Source organism: Calidris pugnax, unplaced genomic scaffold (assembly GCF_001431845.1).
Source record: "Calidris pugnax isolate Ruff unplaced genomic scaffold, ASM143184v1 scaffold20, whole genome shotgun sequence".
Taxonomy (NCBI): domain Eukaryota; kingdom Metazoa; phylum Chordata; class Aves; order Charadriiformes; family Scolopacidae; genus Calidris; species Calidris pugnax.
This window is the reverse complement of record NW_015094510.1, coordinates 13,237,203-13,264,117: the sequence shown is the minus strand read 5'-3', so window position 1 is coordinate 13,264,117 and position 26,915 is coordinate 13,237,203. Positions and strand designations below refer to the sequence as shown.

The window sequence follows — 26,915 nt, the reverse complement described above, 5'->3', positions numbered from 1 at the left end:
GTAGTAACAGAGGGATGCCATTATGCTAAGGACTTTGTAACAGAAATATTATCACACGTCTGCCTATTCTAGCCACTGTTAGTGGATACTGTAATTCTCCCTCCTTATTGCTAACAAGCTTCGGGTTGTGGATCTAGTTATATTTTCTCAGTGTTTTCTTGTTAGAATTCAAAGCCCGTTTGGGTTTTCACATATTTCCTTAGTTTGTTTGCCTTATCCTAGCTCAATTATTTCACATTTTCTGATGCAGAATGGCACCTGGCCTCTGTGGGCCACGTTGCATGAGGGCCACATCTCACTAGACTTGATTACATGACCTGTTATTTGTTGTGCTTCCAAGATGTGTTTCATCTGTAGCCTTGAGATACTGTGTTTAATGTCTCATCCACATATGTATATAGTAAACATGAACTAAAGAAGTCCTCCAGAGGACTTTTTTTTATTGCTCACTGTGCTTTTATGATCGAAAGATGACAACCTGTCATAGTTTTCTTTTATGGTTTTATTACAGATTGAAAATACCAGGCAAGTCCATGTTACTTGATGGCTGCATATAAATAGAGTTTACAGGTTTGCAAGTCCTGCCCGCTCTGCAAACTCATTTGGGGATTTAAAGGGTAACAAACCTGTTTTCGCTCTGGCATCAGTAAAATCCAGTAGTAAAATGTTGCTGGCCAAATATTGTGGTTGGAGCCTTGATTGTCCCCCCTGGAGTTCTGGAGATGAACATAAGAGGAGAGAGTGATCCCGGGGTTAGGCGGAGAGAGCCTCTCCATCAATAATACAGACCAGAATAGGACCCAGTTTCCCTTTTCCACTTGTACAAGTCTGCAGAGCCAGCAGGAATAAGAGGTTGTAAATTTTTTTTTTTCCCTTGCGTTAGTAAAATAAAGAAAAATGAATCTGACCGTAAAAAAGCAGGCTTCATCTGTCTTTTAGATTAGAAAACCCAGAAAACAAACAAACAAACAAAAAGTCTTTTCCATCACATATAATTAACCCCCTCGTTTAACGCCCAGGCTCACTCGCAGCCTGCGCTGCCCTGACCTCAGGGGCTGCGTGCCCGTAACAAATCCAGCTTTGGGGGTGCAAAGGGGAGGAGAAGAGGCAGGGTCACAGCCGGCTCCTCAAATATACGTTTGCTCACAGGGCAGGGAAGGGAGTGCTGTGCATTTCTAGGACCAGGCTGTACACCTCCACCCCTTCTGCATGAGCCAAGATTTGTGAGGAAAAGTTCTATTGCTCTTTGTACCAGCTCATGTAGCTGGAGAAAAATGCACCAGCCCTCCGATGGTCTGAGGCAACCAGGGGACTAAAACTTTAATTATAGCAGACAGTAAAAAAGGGTGAATTCACAGGAAGGAGTAGTTTTGCAGCACGTTATAATTTTCCTCCCTTTATTAATCTTTTCATCTGCCACAGGCTTGCCTATCTATTCCTTCACAAAATAACCACCGTGTCACCGCTTCCTTTTTAATATTCCCTTCTCTTTTACAGGTGCCAACCAGCTGTTTTGTGTACCTGACTTAACACATCTAATTAAACTCAAATGATGTACTTGTATTTAGCTTGGAAGTTCACTACTGCTATCTCAGACCTGAACATGGGCTTCTCTTTTTTTTTTTTTTTCTGACTATACTATATATGGCTCGTAAACCTTGTCTTGCTTAAGATTTTAGACCATTACAGCTACAGCAATACTGTTACAAATGTGTGACATTATTCTTAAAGTAGCCCTCCAAATCCAGACCCGCAGGATAAATGGCCAGTTTATGGCTGTGAGGAAAAGATCTCTTGTGTGAGAGGGGTAGGCTTCTTCTGAGGGCAAAACAATTATTTGAGCTAGTTTTTCTACACAGAAGACTTTTTTATTTCTTTATTCTTGTTCTGTGTCTCTTAGTCATTAATCTCTCCTATGGAAACTTGTCAAATGCTTTTGGAAATTGAAACAAATATGCTGCATCCATACTTATTTTCCTTATCATTTATAACCACAATGTCTTAAAAAAAAGCTCCAGCTTCTCTTCCTGTGCTCCCTATCTCCTAAATCCCTTTAGCTTTTTTTTCAAAATGGACCGCTGTTCCATTTTAGTCTGACACATTTTTCATCATGTCCCTTTTGCGACAGTTTTCTATCTTTTCTGAAGTTTTCATGTGATGGGACTCTTCAATGTTTTAAGCATCTCTGAACGTCCCATCCTGACAGTAAATGTCTTGGCTGTTGCTTGTATGCAGAGCCACTCAAGAATATAACAGGTTCTTTCTAATGTGACTTAACCAAAACAAGACTGTCCTAAGTCACTTCTCTGGTTCAGGGTAGAATTTTCCACCAATGCTGTGTCCGAAATTTAATTCCTTTTTGTTACTGTTGATTTAATGAGGTACTCCAGTAATTTCCCAGTTGTTTCTTTCTAGCAAGGAAATATGCCCAAGGTCCTGGATGTGCAACAAGAGTGCCAAAGAAAGGAGTGTGATGACAGTAGGTTTCCGTCGTAGCTTCTGGAAGGAGGTAGGAATCTCCTTTGTGGAATGCAGAGATTACTGTGGGTGTGCTGAATCACTCTGCACAGTATTCCACCTTTTCCAGGGGCCGTATGAGGAGGTGAAAAGGCTCCTGTCTGAGATGCCGTGGCTAGATGTGTTGCTGTGGGTGATGCGAATCTCTCTGAATCTACAGTGAGGTCCTGGATTGGCGTTGTCTTCTTTTCAGCTGAAAGCGAATTTCTACAGTAAAGTTGCTGCTTTGTTTCTCAGTGAACAAAGAAATTCCTCACACAAAAAACCTCATCATTCCCTGATATTAGATTAGGCCCGGGATGAAAGTAGACTTTTGCTTCAAAAGTAGAATTGAATTACAGAAAGGGTTCCTGGGTTCTGTCATCTCAGAGTTGTCATGTTGTCGCAAAACAGGGGAAGAAGGAGAGAAAAATTCGATTTTCCTGGGCTCAGCCTTGCTTTGTAGATTTTAGATGATATCAGCCTTTGAATTAGGAATGGTGCTGTGGCATTTAGGCCTTTGCAAGCTGTTGTACTCATGGGAAACTGCAGAAACTGTGCTAAGAAACAGATGGAGGTGGGCAGAGGACGGGTGAGGTTTCTCTCTCCCAGGAGCCTCCTGTTGGACCTGTGTGACGAAGCTGGAGGGAACAGGTACGGGGGTGTGGGAGAAAGCTGGGCGACCGAATCCAGGCCACGATGGTTGCTGAGAAGTTGTCAGGGAAGCTCATGATCTTACTTTGAAGGGCTGTCGTGAGAGACAGCCTTGCACTTACTGGTGTAGCTTGTAGGGAAAGCAACTTCTCGGGTTCCAAACATGATATTTTGAATATTTTGTTAATTAAGAAGTTGCAAGTGATTACACATTACACATTAGCAGTGCTGTAAAATAAATGTTTTGTGTGCATGGATAAGCTGAACGTGACTTTAGACATACACGCTGATGCCATTTCTTTACTAATTACATTTACAGTTTAGAGCTGTCTGTAAGAGAAGAGCTTACGCTGCTGATATTTACTGACAGGAAAACTTTTCAAATCACCTTCCCAGCCAGATGTTCATAAACAAGGATTTGACAGTTGGTCCATAAATCAAGTCAAGCATTTCATCATTGTTCTCTGAGGTGGCTCTTGCATTTAAGCCTGTTTAGCTAAACACATACGTTTACTTAAGATGAACTGTAAAAACAACATCTGGAGATCTTTTCACTAAAAGAAAATGCCGAAGGGTCTTACACAAGGATCAAGTGCGTATTATAAACTGTGGCTGGATTTTTGGAATTTGAGCTGAATAAATGTGCTTTTGAGAGGATCAAGGGCCAGTATTATTTAAATGTTCTTTTCACTTGCACGGCGCTCTGCAGGGTATGTGCTCTCACCAAAGAATTCTTACATTTCTCATTCCATAATGAGTTTCTGTTTTCATCCTTGCCACCTGGGACCCTGGCACAGTCCTGCTAGTAGCAGTGGAGTCACACTGGTGGAACTGGATGCAAAGCTCAGTCCAAAATATTTATTTTAGAGTATTCTGCTCTGCAGCAGACTGCGTTCAAAGGGGAATGTCAAAGAAGGAGTTGCTGGGTGTTTTACATTTTAATCTTTGCTTGTATCAGTCATCTCTCTCTTATCCCTCTTTTTGCTTTTCAAGATAAATGAGATTTTTTTCTTTCTATCTCAAAGAGGCTTTTTTTTTTTTGCCTCTTTTCCCCCACACACACTCTTTTCCTTAGAAAATCATGCTAATAAGCTGTGGTTTGTTCACCTTTCGATTCAGTGTTACTATGCATTTTAGCTTTGCTGAGTATCAGTTTGGTTGCTTTGCTTTTTCATACACGGTTCACAACATGAAGGAGAATTCTGCTGAAATTTAACAAGCCCTAGGGAAAAAGATTCAGACAAGTGCAGTCAGATTTATAAAGTGGCAGATAAAGTGGGAAAGGTTTTGCATTACTTCTGCCACATTGGGTGTTTTTTTGATGGATGGGCTATATCTCATCTGTGATTCAGAATGATGCCAATTCATGTTTTGAGGGGTACCATGACCATGGCTGTTCATGATAATGTAAAACCTATAATCTGGAAATGCTGGAAGAGGTGAGTACCAAAATAATACACATGAATTCCTGGCCTAGGACTGTAGTTATTTTGTGATTTAGTTCTCAGGAGCACAACCTGCTTCATAATGTGAGGCTGGCATTTAATCTGAGAAACCTGACTGTTTTGGGAATTATACAAGGCGGCATGGAGCTGTTTAATGCTTAAGTGACAACAAAACATAAAGATGCTGGCCATAATTCTATCCGAAGTAGTATACTTTCCTGTGAAGCTCGAACGAGTACGTTCTTGATTTAAATATCTGGAACTACAGTACACGGTGTGAAACATAAATCCTCTCCATGCTGGAACCCGGCGACCAAAGGAGCCAGTCAGAAACCTCTTCAAACTGCAAATTTATCATTCGAGTTTAAAGTACGTATGCTTAGACTGAGAAAGGACCTTTCCCAACCTGGTCCTTCTGTCCTATTTCAGCAGTGCAAAGAAGCTATAAAACTGCCTAAAATGTGAAAGGCTGAAAATTCACCGACATGGCAAAGGTGGTTGAGAGCCAGTATTATGCAGACCAGGGTGGCAGGGCACGTGGCCCATTAATGGCCTTCATTAAGTACCGCCGCCCCACAACATCCAAAACTGTCCCGAGGCCACTTCAGCACGTATGGAAAGACAAAGCAGTCACTGGCAGTCCCAGGTGCTAAAAGCCTCTTCTCTGAGTTCCTCTGAATACAGCTGTAGTACAGCTGAGAACATGACCCGCAGAGCTAAACAGTTCAGCTGGTGTGAAAAAAAAAATAAATAGACCCAAATCTACTGACTCTAGTGAATTCAGCGACACCCAGATATTATGCCATCTGCCCCACGCTAACCAAGCTGATGGCACCACCAGTCACCATCCCTTCTCTTCTCTCCCACCAGCAGCCCCTCAAATGCCCTTTCCTGTTCCCATCACGGAGCTGAGCTGCTCCTGATGGAGGGGAGGGTAGGTGACATGGTCAGCTCTGACCTATCTCTTTGACCCTGTGGTCAGCTGCCTGGTCATCATCTGCCTGGTCATCACCTATTGCTCGAAAAGCTGTTTTCTGCCTCCCTGTGAAACTGGTGTTGGGTGGTGAGCTAGCAGCTGGTCCAGAGTAGACAAGATACATCCCGGTCATGATGTATCCTGCTGCAGATTATGGTCTGAAAAGTTTGTTTCCCTTCAAAACTCCTGCAGAGCGGAGATGTTTCAAATGAAATGGCTGGTGAGCAAAAAAAGCCAAAATTTCAGAACTTTACAAACCTCTCCTAGGATCGGCATGAAAGATATTTTTCCCCATAAATGAGGAGAGACAAGAATAGCAAAACTTGGAAAAATCTGCTTGCTGGCTCTGTTGCTCTCTGTGTTCAGTTGCTGGAAAAATCACAGGCAGAACATATGGGGCAAGACCCAATTAGCTGCTCCAAACCTGACAGGCTTTTAGGAGAATCAAGCTGCTCAGACAATGTTCTGATTTAACCACTCTGATCTCAGCGAGTGTCACAAGGTTAGATTTGTCCTCACTGGCTAAGCTGGAAACTTCGCAGACTGAAGGCAAAAAGAGCACAGAAGTAGAAGGCGGCTTTGGGTTTCAAGTTTTAAAAAGCTGGAACAAATAATTTCAGAATTGACAATAGCTGAGCTCTTTCTGCTTTAACTCTTTCCTTGGTTGCAGAGCAGAGGCACAAACACAATACGGCATTTTCAGGGAAGATGTAATCCTTTGTGATTTCAGCTATTAAAGCAAAAATAGATCTATTTTTCAGAGTATGAGTGAGTATAATTTTATTCAAAGGCATAATTTGCCTGAGCTTTCAGGTAGAGTTTAAAGAGAATGGCAAATATTACCACTACAATGCAAAGACTTTTCACCTCTGAAATATTCCATCCTCCCTCCAAAGTCTGGAGGGGCTACAACCGCTGAGACAGAACGCCAGATTTTTTAACATGAAATTAAATTTAAAAAAAGAGTCCTTTTCTCTGGCTCTTTTTTTGCAGCAGTTGAATTGTTCAGACTAAAATTTTCCAGAGTATTTCAGCCTCAGGCAAATATTCCACATGTAAAATTTTCAGTGCAAACTGTTAATGATTGGCAATGCTAAAAGCAACTGACAACAGGGTGTTGTAATAGGAAGTGTCAGACAATTTTAATAATAGATGACCTTAGAAGCCCGACCTCCTGTTTTACCATTTTGAACACTTTTGTTGTCTAAGGTCTATGATGCATTTCTCTGTGTGTTTTTGTCTGTATTTCTTTATTTATATTTTAATTGTGATAAAGTTTTCCTTCAGTTAAGTTTTACATAACGTGGAGTTCCATGTAACTCCTGTTCTTCATTTACAACCTCTTGATTTATTTCACTATATGCTTCCCATTTTTGTGTCATGGAGCAGAGTCCACAGAACCTGTCCACCTACCCCCTCTGTAAAATTCATGAGCTTTGTAATGCTCCTACATAACGGCCTCTCCTCCCCAGTGAGCAAACCAAGGCTTTTTCAGCAGCGGCTCCTACGAGCAACTTTATAATGTTCCTGATGATACTCATTGTCCTATTTTTGCTATGCTTTTTATTCTGCTTGGGGAGGAGGGGGTGACTAATTCACAACGTGGTACGCCAGGTGAGAGTCTGGCTTTTCTAAGAGGCCTGCAGTGTTTATCCCCATACTTTTTCCTCCTGTCCCTTATCCAGGCTAACCTTTAACTGGCTTCCCGAGCCCCTTTGGTGCAGTCCCAATCTGCCAGATCTTTCCTGCATGAGCCATTTCAGCCCATCTTCTGCAAAGAGCCTCATTTGGGACTTGTTAGCACTGATATCATTATGCCCAGCTGCCTGCCTTGTGGTTGGTTCCTCTAAAACACTTCTTGACATATGTATTTTTTTCAGACAAATAATTGCATTTCTTTCGTGGGGTTTACTATATCATTACTCTCTCTCTTTTCAATACAATTATCAGCACGTTACCTGCAATCGCATCGCTCATCTGAGATGGAAAGTGCTTGTTTGTTCCTAGTTTTGATTTTGCGCTCTCTTTGGCCGGCTTCTGATCTGTACCGGTCATGACAAGACTTTGTCTCTCACTTTATGCCTGCAGAGCCTCTTGGGGAGGGCTTTATCAGAGATTTTCTGCAGGCTTAAGTAATTCCACACTATTTATTGAGCATTCCTCAATTGTGCTGAATTTGTTGTACGTTGAATGCCTAGCACAACTGCACCTTTTTCCCCCAAAATGTGGGAGGCGTCCCTGCCCACGGCAGAGGGGTTGGAACTTGATGATCTTTAAGGCTCCTTCCAACTCAAACCATTCTATGATTCTATGTGCATGCTGCAAGTTTTGTACCTTATATTTATATTGCCCCCCCCCGAGATTGTAGCTTGACACCTTTAAAAAAAATGCTTAACAAAGCCTGTGAAGGAAATTTGGGTTGGAGTTTCTTTTTCAGATTGGAAAAAGATGCTAAAAAAATATTAAGAACAATACTTTCATATACCCTTGAACTGAGAACCAGCACTCCGCCAATTTTCATCCTGGAACATATTTTTATGGCTGACATACAAAGCTCTGAAAAAAAAAAAAAAATTTATTATAAAACTATTGACAGAATCCTAGCTATGGAAATGTACATGGTGAGGCAGAAGAATCGTCTTAATATTGATAACATTTTCTAGCCTGTAAATGTTACAAAGAAGTACATTTTGCCTAAAAATGGAATAAAGAATCATTGTACTTTTAAACAAAGTCTGTCTGACATTATTTGGTTTTATCTTTAATTTGAAAGAAAATAACGAATACTTCTTGAAATTATGAATGCCTCTTCTGTACTTGGTGTTTATAAACTTGCATCTTTCTTGTCAAAGAGAGTCACATGTAGAATGTTCTGATAAATAAATTGCAAATACCAAAAAAGGCTAATTTCACTTCTGAATGGTGGGGTTGGTTCTGTGTGTGAGTATCTGTGAAATTGCTATGCCTTTACTTTGCTGCTTTGAAACATTAGCAGATGAACCCTTGGTGCAGACTGCCAGAAATTACAGATGAAATTTTCTAGCAGCAAGAATTTTAAGTTATGAGTTTTGTACACAGCCACTAATATAGTCGAAATCACAAAGTGTTATGCACAAGAGATACAAAGCCTGGATTCTTCCTTAATCAGGATACAAGTTGAACTAATTTTGTGCAGTGTCTCACTCTGCTTCCTGAACTGTTCATTTATAAATGCCGTTCATTTATAAAGACTCCTGATTTCTTTTCAAACAAGATCTTTTCCTGTTAAACTGGATAATGAAATATGACATTGTAGGAATGCTGTCAAGATTGCTACTTTCTAAGGAAAAATATAACTTTTTTTTTTTTTTTTCCAATGCTGAAAGGCAGCCAAGAGCAATGCCTGTATTTTAAGCTATTTTGGAGGTACAGAGATGCAAGTGTTCTTGGAGAGATTCCTTCTTCCTCCTGTCTCATCTTTTTAGTCCCTTTTTTTGGTGAAGAATGTGAGTAGAAGTTTGTGTTTGTTAGGAAATAAAAGCTGTGTCATGATAAACCACTTGACAAGACACAAGAGCTTTATACAAATGTTCTGAGATTTTTTTTTCCCCTGATGATTTAGTTTGTGTTTGTTAGGAAATAAAAGCTGTGTCATGATAAACCACTTGACAAGACACAAGAGCTTTATACAAATGTTCTGAGATTTTTTTTTCCCCTGATGATTTGGAAGGTGGTTTTTTTTTTTTTTTTTTTTACCCACCTTATTTCCACTTCTCTCGAAGACTTCAGGCGATGCTGTGATTGGGCTAGCTAATGGCTGGCCAGGGAGCCCCAGCTGTTTGATATTTGGCACGGTGTTCTCCACATGCTCAGCGTTGGTTTATTATTAGTTGAAGCATGCGTTTCCCCTTGCTGTGAGAGACGGGAGAGATGGAAGGAGCCACTTGGGGGCCAGAAGCATTAACCCAGTTCTCCGCGCTGCCCTGCACAGCTCCCAGAGTAACTTAAAAGAACCTCAGGACGATTTAACCCATCCCAGCTGGCTGCCCTTGGGCTATTTGCCAAAATCAAGGATTATTAGTCCGCACCGTTCCATTGATAATGGCTCCGGTACTGAGGCCCCAGGGAGGGAGGCCTGCAGAGCAGCTGGCTACTCTGGCATCTTTAGCTGCTGATGACCTTCCTTGTACTAGAGAGATGCCCAGATGGTGGAGAGAAGGGTTTTCTGCTCTGTGGGAGATGCAAAAGGAATGGAGATGAGCAGAAAAAGCTAGTCGTAATGTTATAATTATTGTACTTGTGCTGGAAAACTTTATGGTTGTGACCCAGATGTCAAAGGATGCAGAATTGTCTGTCTAACTCTGCTGATATAACAGCTTTCAGACATATGGACTACCCTTATTTACCTTACCGTAACGCACACTCCCCTGACACTCTTTTAATGCCAAGCCTCCTCTAAGTTGGTCAATGGAATAATTACTGTATGCAAACAGCATGTTGAAGAAGCGAAATTGTTTTATTATGAAGTCAGGGGTATCCCACTTGGGATTTCTCTACCAGCCCTGAAGAGTATTCCAACTCTCACCATTGCCAGCCATTTGACCATTGGGTCTGGCTGCCCTGAAACAGGTCCTTCAGCAAGCTGAGATGGCCCTTGTGCTTATACCATCAAGATCCGGAACCCATCAGTGAGATTCATAGGTGGAAAGGGAAGTTGAAACATCATCTTGAATTGCAGTAAATGCAGCAGGGAATTTTCAAACCCTGCAAAACTTCAGAAAGAGAAAGGTAGCTAAAGGAAGCCTTAGCTAAAGAGATGTTTCAAAACCTCATTCCAAATACTTTTAGCTCAAGCAAAGTATAACATTCATCAACTTACCAGCTTCAGATCAAGACAATGCTAACATGTAGAAGCTTATTGCCTATATTTATTTAATCTGTCCTTTATTTAATCTGTTTGAGATTGAGAACATAGGCCAAATCAGAGGTGTAACAATGGAAAGGTTAAAAAAAAGTCTCCTGTTCCATAAACAACATACTCTTGTTTTCTCTCTAGGACACTTTATTACCATCCCTTCTGGCAGGTGTCTAGCCAAAAACTGAGTGTTGCAGGTTATCCAAAGCTGAAGAAAAAATGGTTGCCTGAGCAACAGTGCTTAGGAAATTCCTCAATTTCATGGGTATTTTTTGCCATTCTTCCTCTTATGAATGTAGAAGGAATAACAGATTGGATAATACTTTCTGTTCTCTTTGTTTATATGACTTTTATCCCGTGCTCCTCAGTGCAAAATGCCTGTTCTTTAAGTCACTCATGTCTAATTTTACATCCTTTGTCATCTGTGTCCATGTGCAAGCTCTCTAGTCAAGAGAGCTCACTCTCTTCATCCCTGTGTGGCTACTGAACCTCAGGAAATAGCTGTCTGAGACCTCTGAGAACTCACAAATCCTTCTGTTTTGGATGGAGATACGCTGCCCATGGCCTAAGCCTGCCATTAGCTAAGGTAACTGCAGCTTCCTGGTTTCTTATGGTCCTGAAGAGCTGTAGTAACACTCTGTGTTTGCAGTGAGAGCTAAGCACACAGGAATGTTTTCAGTTTGCTGAGGTGCTAGATGGCTTGTAACGGCAAAATCTAACAAAATAGCTTTGTCATAGTGCATTGAAGTTTAATTAAGACAGCTCTTTTTATAGACACTCAGGAGCATTGCTTGCTACTATCAACTCTGGCTTCTTTTCAGATCATGTTTTATGTAGCATAGTATTTCTCAAGATAGGATTCTTGCTTAATTCTTAACCAATAAACAGTTTATTAATTCACCAAGTACCATTTTATTACTTACTCAACAGTTAGTTAATCAAATTCAAATCCAACAGGTATTCTGCCCATGCACTTAGCATTCAGATATTGTCTTACAAGTTACTGCCATGAACTGTATGCAGATCAAACACATCTAGTAGAGGATAATACAAAGTATCAAGATTTCTTACTGCTTTCATTTATAGTCAGCAAATCTTTACTATATCCAGTATACTTGCCCTCCTTCTAGTACTCTGTGGGTTAAAGATACAATGGTTTTAGGAATTTGGACCCTACTATTCAAATGATTTAATGTGAAAGAAACTAGGAAAATAGTACCAGGAACGATCATTTAATGTTATAGTTTAAGTCTTTCTTATGCCTGTTTGCTCAGGCTTTTGAAGGAGAAGCATGCACATAGAATAACTTGCTTAAAAGTTTGAAATATCGTCACTGAAGATTTTCCAGCTGATTTCACAGGACAACTTTCTATCATCTCCAGCAGTGACACCAAGAAAAATACATCCCATGCCATAAAGCTCAGTGGTATTTTCATCCAAAAACAAACCTGAAGGAGACACAGAACTTCCTCTGGCCTAGGAAGCCCCTGAGCTGCAGAGAGTGGGAGAATAGGAGATAGTTATATGGAGGATTGTCCTGTTTTGGTATTAAGGACAATTATCATAGAATCATAGAATCGTAGAATTGCCCAGGCCGGAAGGGACCTCCAAAGGTCATCTAGTCCGACCCACCCGCAGTCAGCAGGGACACCCCCAACTAGACCAGGTTGCCCAGGGCCTCGTCGAGCCTCTCCTTGAATATCTCCAGGGATGGGGCCTCAACCCCCTCCCTGGGCAACCTGTTCCAGTGCTCCCCCACCCTCACAGTGAAGAACCCTCTCCTAATCTCCAGTCTAAATCTGTTCCCCTCCAGCTTGAAGCCATTTCCCCTCGTCCTGTCACTGCAGGCCTTTCTAAACAGGTTCTCCCCAGCCTTCCTGTAGGCTCCCTTCAGGTACTGGAAGGCTGCTATTAGGTCTCCCCGGCGCCTCCTCTTCTCCAGGCTGAACAACCCCAGCTCCCTCAGCCTGTCTTCGTAGCAGAAGGGCTCCAACCCCTGATCATCCTTGTGGCCCTCCTCTGGACCCGCTCCATCAGGTCCATGGCCTTCTTATATTAGGGCTTTGCTGTTAGGGGCAGGTTTCTGGGGTGGGTGGCTAGAAGGATCCTTCAGTCTGACAGAGCCCAGTTTTTCTTGTGTTTCTATGAGAACTTGCTCGTGCAGGTGGTACACCTTCCTGGACTGTACAGCTTCTTTCCAGTTTCAGCAAGGCTGTTATTACTCCTGTGACCCTGGAAAGGCAAGGAGAGTGTTTGTATGCATTCCACAGATTCAAGGATCCACATAGTAACTCCAGTTTAATAGCCAGCCGTTCTTTCATGATTCATGAGAAAAATGAGTCCCCTTTGTTTTCATTCGAGAAATGTCCCCTGGAATGTCTGAATTTCATTTTTTTCCCCATTTTCTCTGAGGTCACATTAATTTCCAGAAGATGGTATTTTACCATCTTTTACTCGTTGGAGGCTTTTTATGTTTCATCTATTACAAGGGTTATATTTCAGTATTAGCCTAGCTTGGGAATTGAAAATTTTCCTATTTCTCCTACTTCTTTTCCATAGTAATTTACATCTATTTAAGTGCTTATATCTTCCAATAACCATTTTTTCTTTTTGTGCCATACAAGTGCCTCTCAAATTTCTGGAATACAGCACTTTCCTAGACAGCAAGCAAAGAAAATCCATTAACAGTTCCTAGACTGTATAGTCATGTTTTATTTATTTATTTTCCCATCTTCTAGAGCTTTGGGGTGAAAGGTGATGTCATTTTCAAGCAACATATCAAATTCCTACTTTAGAAAGAGGTACACTGAGCAAACAGATTGAACAGCTTCCAATGGAGGGAGCTTAAAGAGGCTACTTCAGTTGGCAAAGGCAACCCTTACTGAATAGCCCACCGTGGAGGCTAAAACTGGAGAAATGGAAAGAAGAAGTGCAAAACTGGAAAGGGTTGTCCCAAGTGCACAAAGACTTTTCATAGAATCATAGAATGGCTTGCCTTGGAAGGGACCTTAAAGATCATCAAGTTCCAACCCCCCTGCCATGGGCAGGGACACCTCCCACTAGACCAGGTTGCTCAAAGCCCCATCCAGCCTGGCCTTGAACACTTCCAGGGATGGGGCATCCACAGCTTCTTTGGGCAACCTGTTCCAGTGCCTCACCACCCTCACTGTAAAGAATTTCTTCCTAAGATCTAACCTAAATCTCCCCTTTTCCAATTTAAAACTGTTACCCCATTGTCCTGTCCCCTACACTTCCTGACAAAGAGTCCTTCTCCAGCTCTCCTGTGGGCTCCCTTCAGATATTGGAAGGTTGCTATAAGGTGTCCCCAGAGCCTTTCCTTCTCCAGGCTGAACAACCCCAGCTCTCTCAGCCTGTAGGAGAGGTGCTCCAGCCTCTCACCTGGAAGAGGTGCTCCAGCACTCTGATCATCTTCATGGCCCTCCGCTGGACCTGTTCCAACAGGTCCGTGTCCTTCCAAAATCAGGAAATAACAGCTGCACACATTTTAGATTATATAAGCAATGTATTACATTGCATCTTGCATATTGGCCCATCCTGAATTTTTACAAACGGGCTTTGGAGCCATTAGCTGGGGATCAGGTGGCAGTGTGCAGAATCTGCAGATTTGTTATTTCCTCCACAATGAACTTGTGACTGACCCCATACAAGGAAGTGATTTATTGATGAGGAGATGGAAAAAGCCCATTGTTCCTACTGCGTGGAGCAGTTCTTAAGCAGCAGGGACTTTGTGAAGGTCAGGACTCTGGACGTTGTGAGGTACTATAAACTCATGAATCCTTCAAAATCCTAGCACTGGTCAAAACAGCCTGTGGGTAGAGCATGGACCCATGCGATAGAGGATCCAGACGATACTGTTGTCTCTTCATCCCTCCCTCTCCTTCACCTCCTTCACTGCATTTCTTTTTATTTTTCTCTTTACATTTTTCATCCTTTCCTATTTTTCTGCTTCTCTTTTCTCCCCCTTCTGTTTTCACCTCCGCAAATTTCCACTGCAGTGGCAATGGGGTTTTACATGTAGAAGAGCAACTGATTGTGGATGGAGAGTAAGATTAGTCATTTTTTTTCTGACTCTACCTTCTTACACAGGCAGCTGTCAGCTGTGAAAAACTGACAAACCGTCATCAGACTCCCTCAACATCAAGTTGTTTTGAGTTTTCCAGTTCATTCTCAGGCTTGCCTGTCAGGCACTTCTTTGCAGAGCGCTTCTAAGGGGAAACTAAATAGATTCACCATGGGCAGGTAGTGTCTGAGACCACTTTGAGGTCAAAATGGCACTGATGGCTATCCATGAGCAGAAAGAGTAATAGAAATAACCTTACAGCAACACTGTACATTTCTTCACACAACAACATTGAAGTTGCATCTTAGGAGGAGAGTGGCATCTATTGTGGTAGCACTTTGTTGTGTTATTATTATTTGCTATTCTCTCCTATTATTTGCATTGCATTAGAAGCTCTAAACAAGACTGGGGTCCTGTTGTGCCACGGTCTGCGGCGATAAAGGATGAACCAGGAGTGATTCACCCCATGATTTGCTTGTAAAAAGAGAAGGTGGTTTTCTTTAATTTAGTCTTTGTCATGTATATTGCTCTAAATATAACGTTTGTCGTGTGATTTTGTGGGCAGGGATCACGAGGAGGACAGATTTGCTTTTAGTGTTTTCAACTGCCGCATAGCCAGCTCTGAGGAACAGCATCTGAAGTTTCGGGGTTGTCTGCTGTGAACTATTCCTCTGTACAGACATGGTGCTTTCTTCAAAAAAGCAAAAGTACAATAGTACAGCCCTAAAGCTTTGTCAGTGATAGATGTCTCATAGAAGTAATTTTCAAGAGGCAAGTGTTTTGTTGATGCTTTGTTTATGGAGTGGGTCTGGCAGACACTGTAGACTTCATATAAATTATTACGTGGTTGATTATTAATGAGAAACATTCATCTGGATTCTCTGTCACCCCCTGGTTTTGCCAAAATTCCCTTTGAAACTTGGTTTTTTTGCTACAATCCAGGCTTGAATGTTTCACAGCATATAGCTCTTGCTGAATGGCGTTGTTATGGTTTGAGAAAACCCATAAAAATCTATTGTCCTTTAGACAATTATTCTATCACCCGATGACCCCTCCCCACCCGGAAAGGGGAATTGGGGAACACAAGGAAACACGACGGTTGAAATATAAATAGATTTAATAGACTAAAACTAAATAGTTAACAATAATACTAAAGAACCAGTATTAATCCCGATACTGATATAAGATACAGGAATTATACTCAGCCAGTTATATCAGTAGGAAGCTGTGCACTCCCAGCAGGGACAGCAAATGTCGGACACTGCGAGTGCAATGGCTTCAGGAGGAAGGGAAGGCCTCAGGGGTCCGGCACCAGGGCAAGGAGTTGTCTGGACCACCACCATCAAGGGAGAGCCCCCTACGCAGCAAATTTTTCTAATTTATATTGAATGTGATGTTCATGGTATGAAATAATCCTGTTGGCCAGCCTGGGTCAAATGCCCAGGCCTTGCTCCTCCTTGTCCCTGCACCTGGCAAGGCTCAAAAACACTAAGACCTTGAATCCCACAGAGCCTGGCTGGCTATAAAGTAAATATTTTCACAAATTCAGACACTAGAGTCTTCTAGAAGTGCAATTTTCCCCAGCATTAGAGGAAAAGTTAGTCCTGTGTCTCTCAACCCAGGACAGGAGTTAAGATGGATCCCCTGCCCAACTCAGAAAGCTGGAGGTCAAGGAGGCAATTCCCTGCCCTTCCTTCATTCAATCCTTCCCACTCCTCCAAATATACATGTGCACACACACATTGCCTTCCTCCTGTTCTTGCAGGAGTCCTCTGCCCACATGGTGCTTCATCGATTAGGGTTTACTCAGCGCTTATTTAAGGGCATCTGCCCGTGTTTTTAATATCTAGTCCTTCAGAAATTCAGAGCTAGATGAGCATCTACAAAGGCATCTCTGCCCTTGCAGTTACCTTCTCAGGATTTTAAAAGGGGCCACAGTCAGAGGTTCTGTATCCATATTCCTTTGTAGCAGATCTGCAGAGACAAAGGTCGCATGCCAAACAGATGGCAAAGTATAAAAACAGAAATAAAGTCTGTAATCTTGTGGATAAGGTGAATAAGGAACCGCTATTCGTGATTTCTCAAGATGAAAGAACTATAAGATGTGCCTGGAACTGCCAAATACCTTGTTTTAGCAAAGCAAATGCAGCACGTTTCCCCAGTCAGCTACTACCCTCATACCACCACACTGTGAAAGCCAGAGATATAAACAGGTTCCAAAGGGTTCAAAATATAAATAGGTGCAAAGTAGAATTTAGTGAAAAGGTTTAAATCAAGTCATGTAGGATAGGTGCCTGCTAGAAAGGATTGTTCACTTGTGATCTCTACCACTGGCAATATGTAAGCACTCAATGTATACAAGCTAAAGAGTTCCTACTGGCCGCAGTCAGACGGTCCTTGCTCTGAGGGAGCATGATCTTCTTTTAGAAACAGAGAAGTCTAGAAGTTTAATGACATCTAAACTGGACTAGAAAACGTAGTGGAAGATGCCAGTGGCTTCTATTTCTTCCTACACTACTGCATTCCAAGGTCTGGCTCTTTGGGGCTTATAGCAGGGCTTCAAAACTGGGCTCCTCCAGATGGATCAACACCAAATTAAATTGGCACATCTCCTTGGGACATCTACCACTCCCACTTTTTTCTTTTTTTCCTGTGAGGAAGGCTTGTTACATTGAGAAAAGCCCTATAATATTGATCAAAGGAGTCACTTCCACCAAAAGCTTCCTGAAGCCCAGAAGATGGCAAGATATGAATGACCAGGGAAAACAGTGATCCAGCTTTTATCTCTAGCTTGCAGCTGAATATTTATTCTTAATTGATAATACAGAAAAAAGGAGAGTGTCACGAGGATAAAGACACTGGCAAACTGACGAATTTTGAGGGAGAATTTTAGATATAAACACAAGAGGGTTTTAGAGTAACAACTCTTTTCTTATTCTCATAGGGTTCTTCCTTCATACTCTTTCTTTGCTACTGCTGAGTAATATGTATGTACATACATATATATAATTGTGTATGAATGTGTAAAATGTATATAAAACAAATATATATATATATTTTTTTTAAGGGAGGAAGACTTTTTCAGGAAAACTTAAATCTCAGCTTTTAGAAATCAACTCTACATTGTCTTGACGTACTCAGCAATGGTGTTTCTGAAGTAGACAATCAAATCTCTAGTCTCCAGAAGCTTTTCTTTTTTTTCTCCACAGAAACCAAAGTTTAACGAGCATCTTCTACATTTATTACCAGCTGCTGCCTGGCCTGTCCTAATCCTTGCAGTGCATGTTGGCAGGCAACTCCATTCCTGGAACAAGATCTTTTTTTGTCTTTCAACCCTAGGAAAAAATAGGCTTGTTTTTCTTAGGTGTAAAATTATCACTCCCAGGCCACGGGAAGCCTTTCAATGTTTTTTATTTTGGTTAGCTATTTTGTGTTCAGATCACTGTTTTCACCGCTCACTGTCTCTCTGTGTGTTCGACCAGCAGGTCTGAGCCACGTGGCTGGTGATGTCCATGATGGAAACCTTCCATGTGTGCAAGTAGGGGCACACAAACAAAACCATGTTTGCACACATGGGTGTTCTTACGCATCCAGCAGAAATACAACTTGGCAGCTGTCGTCAAACACCACAGAAACAATTGGCAGTTGCAAGCAAAACAAATGACACATCCAAGGGCTAATGCTGAGAATTATATAGGGGATTATACCCTTAAAAAGCAATATTGAGCGGATATATAAAGTGTAGTAAGGGCTAGTGGAAATGTGGTGGTAACTTAGTACTGACGATGAAGTACAATCCCCAAAAGCACAGTTGGCAGGAGTATGCATCCATGTTATTTGTGAAGAGTAATAATGTGGCAAAACCAGAAGGTGATTCAGACAGCAACCGTTGCCAAAGAAGGAAAGGAGGATGCTTCTCCAAGATTATGTGGCTATTTTTATGGATGACAAAGTTGTTCCTGCACTCCCAAAATGGAGATTAATAAAAGCAATTGTTTTACACTACATACTGTGATAGAATATAGTTATCCTTAAAGGGATTTTATTATTCTTCTATTTTTTCCAGACCCAAAGATTTCATGTAAAATGTTTTATGCTTCCTCTATTCTACATGAAAGAAAATAGAGCTTTAGAAACTACTCCCAAGTGTTCAAGAAGATTTTTCTTTTTGCCTCTCTGACTACCAATTCCAGATTTTTGTTCTTCAGAGGTTTTCATTGTTCTCCACCATGCCATTTTCTTATTAGATGAAACAGGAATAAACTCATTTTGCCAAATTTAGGCAGAATTTGGACTTTAAAATGTTGGTGTTCAGTGTTTTTACTTTCTTGTGTCAATGTGTGAATATTCAAGCCTTATGTGCAGTATCCACAGGGACTCTAACTTGAACAACGTCTGCTTTTCCATTCTTAAAATTCTTTATAATCTCTGATTACTTTCCATTTTAACAATTTCAGTTAGTAATTATTTATTAACATTTTTCAAATGTTAACTTTCTCACTTGTGCCAAGTTAGATTTTGTAATTCCAAGAGATGATAAGCCCTTATCTAGCTACATAAATATATGTATAGATCCCTTTAAAAATACTTCTATGATCATTGAAAACACAAAATATTACTCATTTAACTCTTCAAATGTGTAATATATAAAGTCAATGTATCTCTGTGCTTAGTGTAGTGTATTCATGTCTACAATATCTTAATAATTATATATCCAAATAGATCTGTTAAAAAATCTGAAGTGGGCAAGGTTGATTCCCATTTTTTGTAGTCCTGCATAACTCTATCAATATCTTTGATTCTGAAGACCAGTAAGTTCAACAGGAGTTGTCTCCAGCTCTATATTTGGTGTCCAGGTCCTGCTCCAAATAGGCATTATGCCAGGACGTGGAACAGACTGCAGTGGTGGTGCCGATGCATGATCGTCCCCTGTCCCTAGACAAGAGCTATATATCCAACCTCTATTATTGCACCACTCAGTGGCATTAATATAGTTAAACTTGGGATTTTTCTGGATATGGCAAATTTATTGACTTTACTTTCCAGTGATTTTATTTGTTCCTTTTTCTCTGCACCTCAGAGTCTAGACCAGTATTTCCTTTGGACGTCCCATCTCTAGGCTCTCAGCAATATGCAGGTGGCGTGCATCAGCTTCTCTGTAGATGCAAGCAGCACCAATCTCCTTGGGGGTCTGAACATGATCTTCACTGTTCAGAAATCCAGCTGAATTTTCCATCACTGCAATGCACAGCAATAGTTTTTAGTATTCAGAGAATGATTTTCATTTCTGGGATGCTCTACAAATGGTACCTGTGCTCATGTGATGTATGAAAGTATTTCATTCTCAATTTAACACACTGGGAAACTGAAGAAACTTATTCAAGAGGACAGAGAAAGTATGCCTGGTCCTGGTTAAAAGCTGTTCATGCCTTCAGTTATCTTGCTATTGACCTTAGCGGGGTTTGGATTAGTGCTCGCAAGATATGGAATTAGTTTTCAAGAATTATTGACTGCGTCCTCTTCAATATACCTCAGTAGAGTCACCTTCTGGAGGCATAGAGTCCCAGTGCACCTAGAAGGACGTTTTGGGAGTGTTGGCCCCCAGCACTCTGCTCATGCTCTTGTAGATTGATTCCAGTTGTAAAAGAAACTGATGACGAAGCCATGTACTTACTTAACACAGGCAAAGTTACTTACAAAGTCACGTTTCCTTGGACGTGGCATGAATTAGTGGAAAATAATTTTCTTCCACTTAAATCACAAGCCTGCTTTGACTGGCATGCAAGCTAAAAGCTCATCCTCACAGCTGCCTCTCAAGACTATGTTTGTGGACATGAGTTTCCTTGTTGTCGTCTCCCTTAGATTTGTTTTCCTCTGTGTCTGCATCACTAGCAAAGGAATATTCAGAAAACTGCACCTTACTGAAACTTGCCATTTTATTTTGGGTGAGAGTACGTGTTTGTGTTTTGGGCAAAGTTTGCTCTTGTTTCAGTTTGCTACTCTTGTAGAGAAGCTGAAGCATATCTAGTAGTTGTCTTAGAGAACAGCAATGGTTAAATATAACTCATGATAACAGTCACCAGATGATGATGTTTTTCCTTGTCTGTTACATGGGATGTTAAAGATGCATGCAAGACAGAGAGAACCTGGCCTTCTGTCCATCTTCTTTTACATTTCCACCTTCTCATTCTTTGCCTCAGAAAGCTGTGGGTCTGCTATGGATACCAGATTTGATATGAAGTTTCCTATCTGGCTGGCACTGTAGCTGATCCTTGTCCAGAGGGATGGTCGAGATGCCTTCTTCAGCATCTTTCCAGTGCTAGTTTTCCCCTGTTCCTAGGAGAAGAGTGGCATGACAGCATGCGTTGAGTGCTGTTGTGGTCCCCATCGCATGCCGTGGAGCTCTGTGGGACGCTTTAGCAGCGAGCAGTGATGATGGACTTCCACCCGCAGCAGGAGCGTGCGGCACAGGATGGCCTGCTGTGACTGTCAGGAGTATGACTTTTAAAAATGAGATCAAGCAAATTAGCATAGCCTAAGGACTTCTTTGAATTTTATGTTGCCCTTTCACCTCTGACTTTATCTCCCAGCATTCACTAACCATGAATATTTAATATGGCCATCACTGCATCCCACAGAATAAATGACAGGCTCCGAGTTTCAAAGCTTAATCTAAAAAGCAATGCATATACATCGATGTTGAAAAAAAAAAAGCATCACACCCAGAGCAAATCCTTTTTCATAAGCCCACTTATTACAAAAAAGTAATGTAATATCATGAGTTTTCATTAATACTAGTCTTCAATAAGCCTAAAGCAAATCCTTGCTTGCTGTGCGCTTGCTACGCTTGTTGTACAGAACTGCCTGAAAGTGATGAAGGCTCAGTCAGCGCATGGAGAGCAGGGAACATGCAGCAGAGATGGATAGAAGCTCTGCTGGAGCAAAGAGTTCTCAATTCTTAGCTGTCTTTCCTTGGAGAAGACGATTATGGATGTTTCACAGGCATCATAATGCTAATTTTCAGCCCCCACAGAGTGCTTTGCACCTGCAGAGTGCTGTAAAAATGTGGGCTAATCGTCAGCAGTAAGTGGGTATTACTGTACCTGTTTTGCAGATGCAAAAATTAAGGCACAGAAAGGTCAGAAGGCTGACCCAGGGTCATATAGCTTCTCAGCAGCAGATTTAGGATGAAGAAAAAGGCCTCTCTGGTCACATTCCATTGATCATGCTTCTTTGTATCAAATGTAGCTCAAATTTCCTAAATATATATATATATAAAATCCTAGAGAAGAGGTTGTTTCCCTCTTTGCTTCTTCAAACTAAACAAGCTCCCAAGCTACCAAACCCCACGTTTACATGTATCATTGAATAGTTTCCAGTTGCTAGCCAGAAAACTCAGCAGAAAACCTGTAGAACACCAAAGTAACTCTCTTCTTTTAAATAATTGATGATGCCAAATAGCAGCAGTGTTATGCCAACAAAGAGATCGGTCTCTCAAAATATTTTATTCATTATGCCTCAAGAAACCCAAAACCTTGTTTTTAACGAAAGCAAATTTCTGAAGTTGGCTCTCAGTTCATCTGAAACATCTGCTTATTACAATTCTTGGTGTTACAGCACTGGTGCTCCCCAGTAAATCTTTCAGCTTTAAATAATATGTGTGGAAGTCTTGGCAAAGAGATCAGGAAGGAGAAAGAGTAACATTTGCCAAATATGCATTTTACTTTATGGGGCTGCAGTGGTATTCTTTAATAATACATGTATTGAAGAGAATCTACTAATCCGATTAAATAACAGGACAAGAAGGAATTAATTCCAAGGTTCAAAAAGACCCCATTCTACACAGCTGAAACTTTATATTCCAGGGTAAAATGGTTAGAAGTCTTGGCTAACTGCACTCCTATAAAACAGCCAGAAATGGATCTTTCTCTGTAGTGTTCGTAAATCAAGGTCACTTATGTGAGAATGCTATGTTGTGATAAATCTGTCTGACAATTAGATGGAGAGGGCATATTGATGTTAAATTATATTCTTTGTACACTCTGGTCAGAAGGCAATGTAAACACCACAGCAGCACTATGAAACAGAAAATTACATTCCAGATAATAACAGATATTCATGGCGCATGCTTTTATACTTTAATATGCTGTGTTTTACTCAGTCATATTAATATTTTAAATTATGTAACATTCCCTTCTTTATGCGTAGTTTCTTTTTTCTTTTTTTTTTCACTGAAAACACACCTCCCTCTCCCTCTCTCCTCTCTATTGCTCTGCCTTTTCGCTTTTCCATTTTTCCTTTTCCCTTCTCCTTTTTTTAACAGTGATGCTTGGAAAAAAAAAAAAAAAAGCCTGAAGCAAAGATGTCTGTGCAAAAAAATAGTAACAAGTGGTTTCAAGATTTATAAGCCAGGATTTTATGTTATATATTTTCAGATTCAATCTGTGTACCAGGCTTTGATCCAAGCCTTAGCATGATGACTGGAATCACTCCGATTAACCCAATGATACCAGGCATGGGGTTAGTGCCACCACCACCACCAACAGATGTGCCTGTAGTCAAAGAAATAATTCACTGCAAAAGCTGCACGCTCTTCCCTCCAAACCCAAGTAAGTGAATCTGATGAAAGAATGCTAAGTTCCTAAATATGTTGCATGAAATATTTTTATCTAATAAAAGTTAGGGTTTCTAAATGCAGTATAGGAAGCTATGGTGCTTCCTTCTAAGATCTACAGAGTGTGTAAACCATGATATGGTATCAGAGCATGCTTATTCATCTCTGTAAGGTCATGTAAAAAACCCTACACATTTTGTGCAAAAAAGGAGAAGAATTACTTAAGCGAAGCTAACAGAGCCTGAAGATCTCTGCTTCTGCTTCTCATCAAAGAAATCTGTCTTTCCTCTGGATCAGAATGTCACAAAATATAACCATTATAGGGTGCTGATCTTCTATATGCTCCCCGTCAGGTGCCCACAGTCAGATGGGACTAGTCTGGGCTCATGCCCCTGAGCACAGCACCCAGAACCTAAATGCTGACTAGCTCTGGTCCCTGCCCTGCGGAGATGGAGGGAATGAGGGACTACTGCTCCTCCCTTGCCACTTTTTTGGGGCAGCATGTGGATAAGCTATTTCTCCTCTCTGACAGCCAGGAGCAGGGTTCCTTCTGCCCCTCCTGGGACTTCATGCAAATGGAAATCTCTTCCCACTGAGCCACCAGCTCAGGCACAAAGCCCGATTTTGTGTACGTTAGCCCCAGGAGTTTAGTTTCAGAGCCATCAGACCAGCAGCTTTTACTATCACTGTGAAGACAAAAGAGAAAATTAAGCAAATACTCTGGTGCTCTGGATTGACTGTGAACCCAGATCATAGTTTAATCAAACTGACTGTGTATGTGAATATGTATATATGTATATTTTAAGATTGTAACCCCATTTACTATGTTAAAGGGCCAAAGAACTAAGTGATATCAATCAGAGTCCTTCTTTTTTTTAAAAAAAAATTACTTTGAGAGGAATACTCTAGTAATCTACATATAAACAAGGTGAAGTGTTATGACAGAGTATATTTTTATATAGCCTTCAAAAATTTAATAGTTTTCTGATTTAAGTGTGTATATATTATATATATAGGTACATACATAAAAATAACATTTCTAGCCACTCCACCTCCTGAGCACTTATAAACAGGGAGGTTATCCTTCCCCTGCGCTGGCGTCCACTCCATTATCTGGCAACAAGACAAAACAGATAACCCGCAGAGCGTTTTCATCATGCTGTCACTTCGTTGTGTTTCCCACTTTGTTTTTCTGTTTGCTGTGCTCTTGTACTCCGAGACAGAAATGAAATTATGCTAAGACCAGGGAAAGGTGTCCGTCCAGCCCAAGTGCCTGGGGTGTACTTGCAGAGGGCTCACACACTTGGCGAGTGTGGCGAGTGATGGGTGTGAGCCAGAGATGGTAAAGTTCAGGCTTTGAACGTACTGCAGGAGCGTTTGAGATCTGTGCTCAGGGTCAAAGCAGTTGCAGAAACTCCCCTGCTTTGAAATAAAATATTTTCTATTTTTTTGTGTGACTGTGCAGGGAAAAGAAAGATTTTTTTAGACCTTACCGTCTGTCCTGGAGAACAACCCGCAGTGGCAGGAATTAATCTCAGAAACGCTACCTAAAACTTGAAAAGGTTTAGATTCGAGTAATCAATTTTGGACAATCTCTGCAATATTCAATTATTTTGCTTCTCCCTCTCTCCCACCTCCATGCTATGTCAAATAACTGTTGCTGCCCAGAACTGATTAGGGGAATGAATAGAGCCAATGGATCAAAAGACAAATTTTGTATTCCAATGTGATTTCTGTTTTGACTTAGATCTTCCACCACCTTCAACAAGAGAGAGACCTCCTGGGTGTAAAACAGTGTTTGTTGGAGGATTACCAGAAAACGCAACGGAGGAAATTATTCAGGAAGTCTTTGAGCAGTGTGGAGATATAACAGCAATTCGGAAAAGCAAGAAGAATTTTTGTCACATTCGTTTTGCAGAGGAGTTCATGGTTGATAAAGCCATTTACCTTTCTGGTACTTCACATTCTTTAATGGATTTTCCTTGCTTCTCATTTGTATTTTGTGATGCTAATGTTTGCTTATTTTCCTAGCTTTTATCTCAGCAAGTCTTTCTTGAGCTCAGTGGCTGTAGCTTGGAGTGGCAAGGGGCAATTCTGTATTTCTCTGTGTCTGCCAAGACTTGTGCGCGGTTTTGTGTGTTGCTTATCCGGGAGCAATTTCCTGCCATCCCACAACAATGCAACAGATTCTGAAATTCACTACAGAACAATCTTATTTTCGATTTACACAGGTTTATATAGTTTTGCTCACAGGTTGTGGAAAGAGGAGGGCAGTAGGCCAGGAACGCTGCTGTTTTCCTGTGCCAATTTCTCTGATAGGCTGGCAGTTCCGTTGGCATATTTTTATAGATTTGCTGTGCAGTCTGAATAAAGTCTGCCTTTATGTATGCATGTATTCAGCTACCGCATGGGTTTGACTCTGAGCCCCATCTGTAGGCTGCGTCTGTTGCCTCCCAGGACAACAAGTGCCACGGAAACTCAGGTGTAAAATTTTCAAAATCTCTTTTATTTTCCAACAAAGGAACAGACAAAAAAAACCTCTGAACCTCTAACTCAGAGGGAAAAAAGAAAAATAGAAAGAAGAAAAAAGGTGAAAAACTGTTCTGCTTTCATGTATCAGGCTTCCAGTGACTGTCAGTGCCCTCTTAAGGTTACAGGTTCCTTCATATGATGATTCCAAACTGAGCCCTTCCTCATCTTTCTGAGCTGGGTCCCATCCCCTGTATCTGTGTGTCTCAACAGGCTGGTTCATCTCTCTTTCTGGGTCCTGGGGAGACCCACAAGTGTAATGCAGCATTTTCACCCCACATGCAAGATATTCTTAAATAAACAAGGGCCAAGGACTGTTCCTTGGCCAAGAAAAGCTGACACCGACTGGCTTGCAGTCACCCACCCTGTGTAGGGTGACCTCAGAGGGATCCACTGAGACCATCCAAAATGGAGCCTGGGAGGCAGCTAATGATTAGGGATACCTCGTTTGAGCTCTCATCTTGACCATCATCTGTTTATCAGCAAGCACATAACCTCAATGTCCTGTAGGTGTCCATAGGACACTCACACAGATAGCAACAAGTAGTCTCTCAAAGCACCATCAACTACATGAAAGTAAGAAAGAAAGAAAAGAAAACATACGAGTTGTTGAAATGCATGGTCAGGAAAAACCTAGCTCCTTTGTTTCACAAAGGTTTTTCTGTTTTGGTTTGTGAGTTGTTGTTTGGTTTTTTTTTTTCTAACTTGGCTGCTTGCTTTAAGTATCTGTTTGAAGAGCTTCAGAAAATTGTGAATTTTAGGAGGCCTGTATAAAGATTTCTTTGAAATATTACTGTATTTTCATGTTTCTTCCAGATCTACACCCAGCTTTTTTCTTCCTTTTTTAATATTTTATTTTAACTTAGTTAATCTTCCCTCCTCATCCTCTCTTCCCAGTTTCCGTCCTTCCTGTTTATCCATTCATTCACGTTACTTCCATAAGGCTGTAGTTCACTGGGACAGATTAACAGGCGGCACAGTAGTAAGAAGCAAGACATTTCCCAGCTTCCAACCTGTGCCTAGGAGGGCCCCATCTCCACAAGTAATGGAGCAGCGGTGGTGTGCACCAGATTCCGTAGGAGCTGGGGTTACTGTATATACAAAATACTGATAAATAGAACCAGGACACCCTGGGCCAGAGCTCACTTCCCTGCTTCTCGGCAGTTGACTGCACCCTTTGCTTCACTCCAGGTCTTCACTTGTGCCTCTGTACTCGGCACTGGTGA

General features: G+C 41.2%; 1 protein-coding gene across 3 annotated transcripts in view; it reads left to right on the top strand.

Moving 5' to 3' along the window:
- The window catches only part of ENOX1 (ecto-NOX disulfide-thiol exchanger 1), a 299,113-nt gene that overhangs the window by 169,877 nt on the left and 102,321 nt on the right, over positions 1-26,915 (top strand). For all 3 annotated transcript variants that reach the window (XM_014966053.1, XM_014966054.1, XM_014966052.1), the window contains 2 exons: positions 22,982-23,155; positions 24,908-25,114. In XM_014966053.1, the coding sequence (XP_014821539.1) occupies positions 22,982-23,155; positions 24,908-25,114 (381 nt within the window). The remainder of the gene's footprint in view (positions 1-22,981; positions 23,156-24,907; positions 25,115-26,915) is intronic.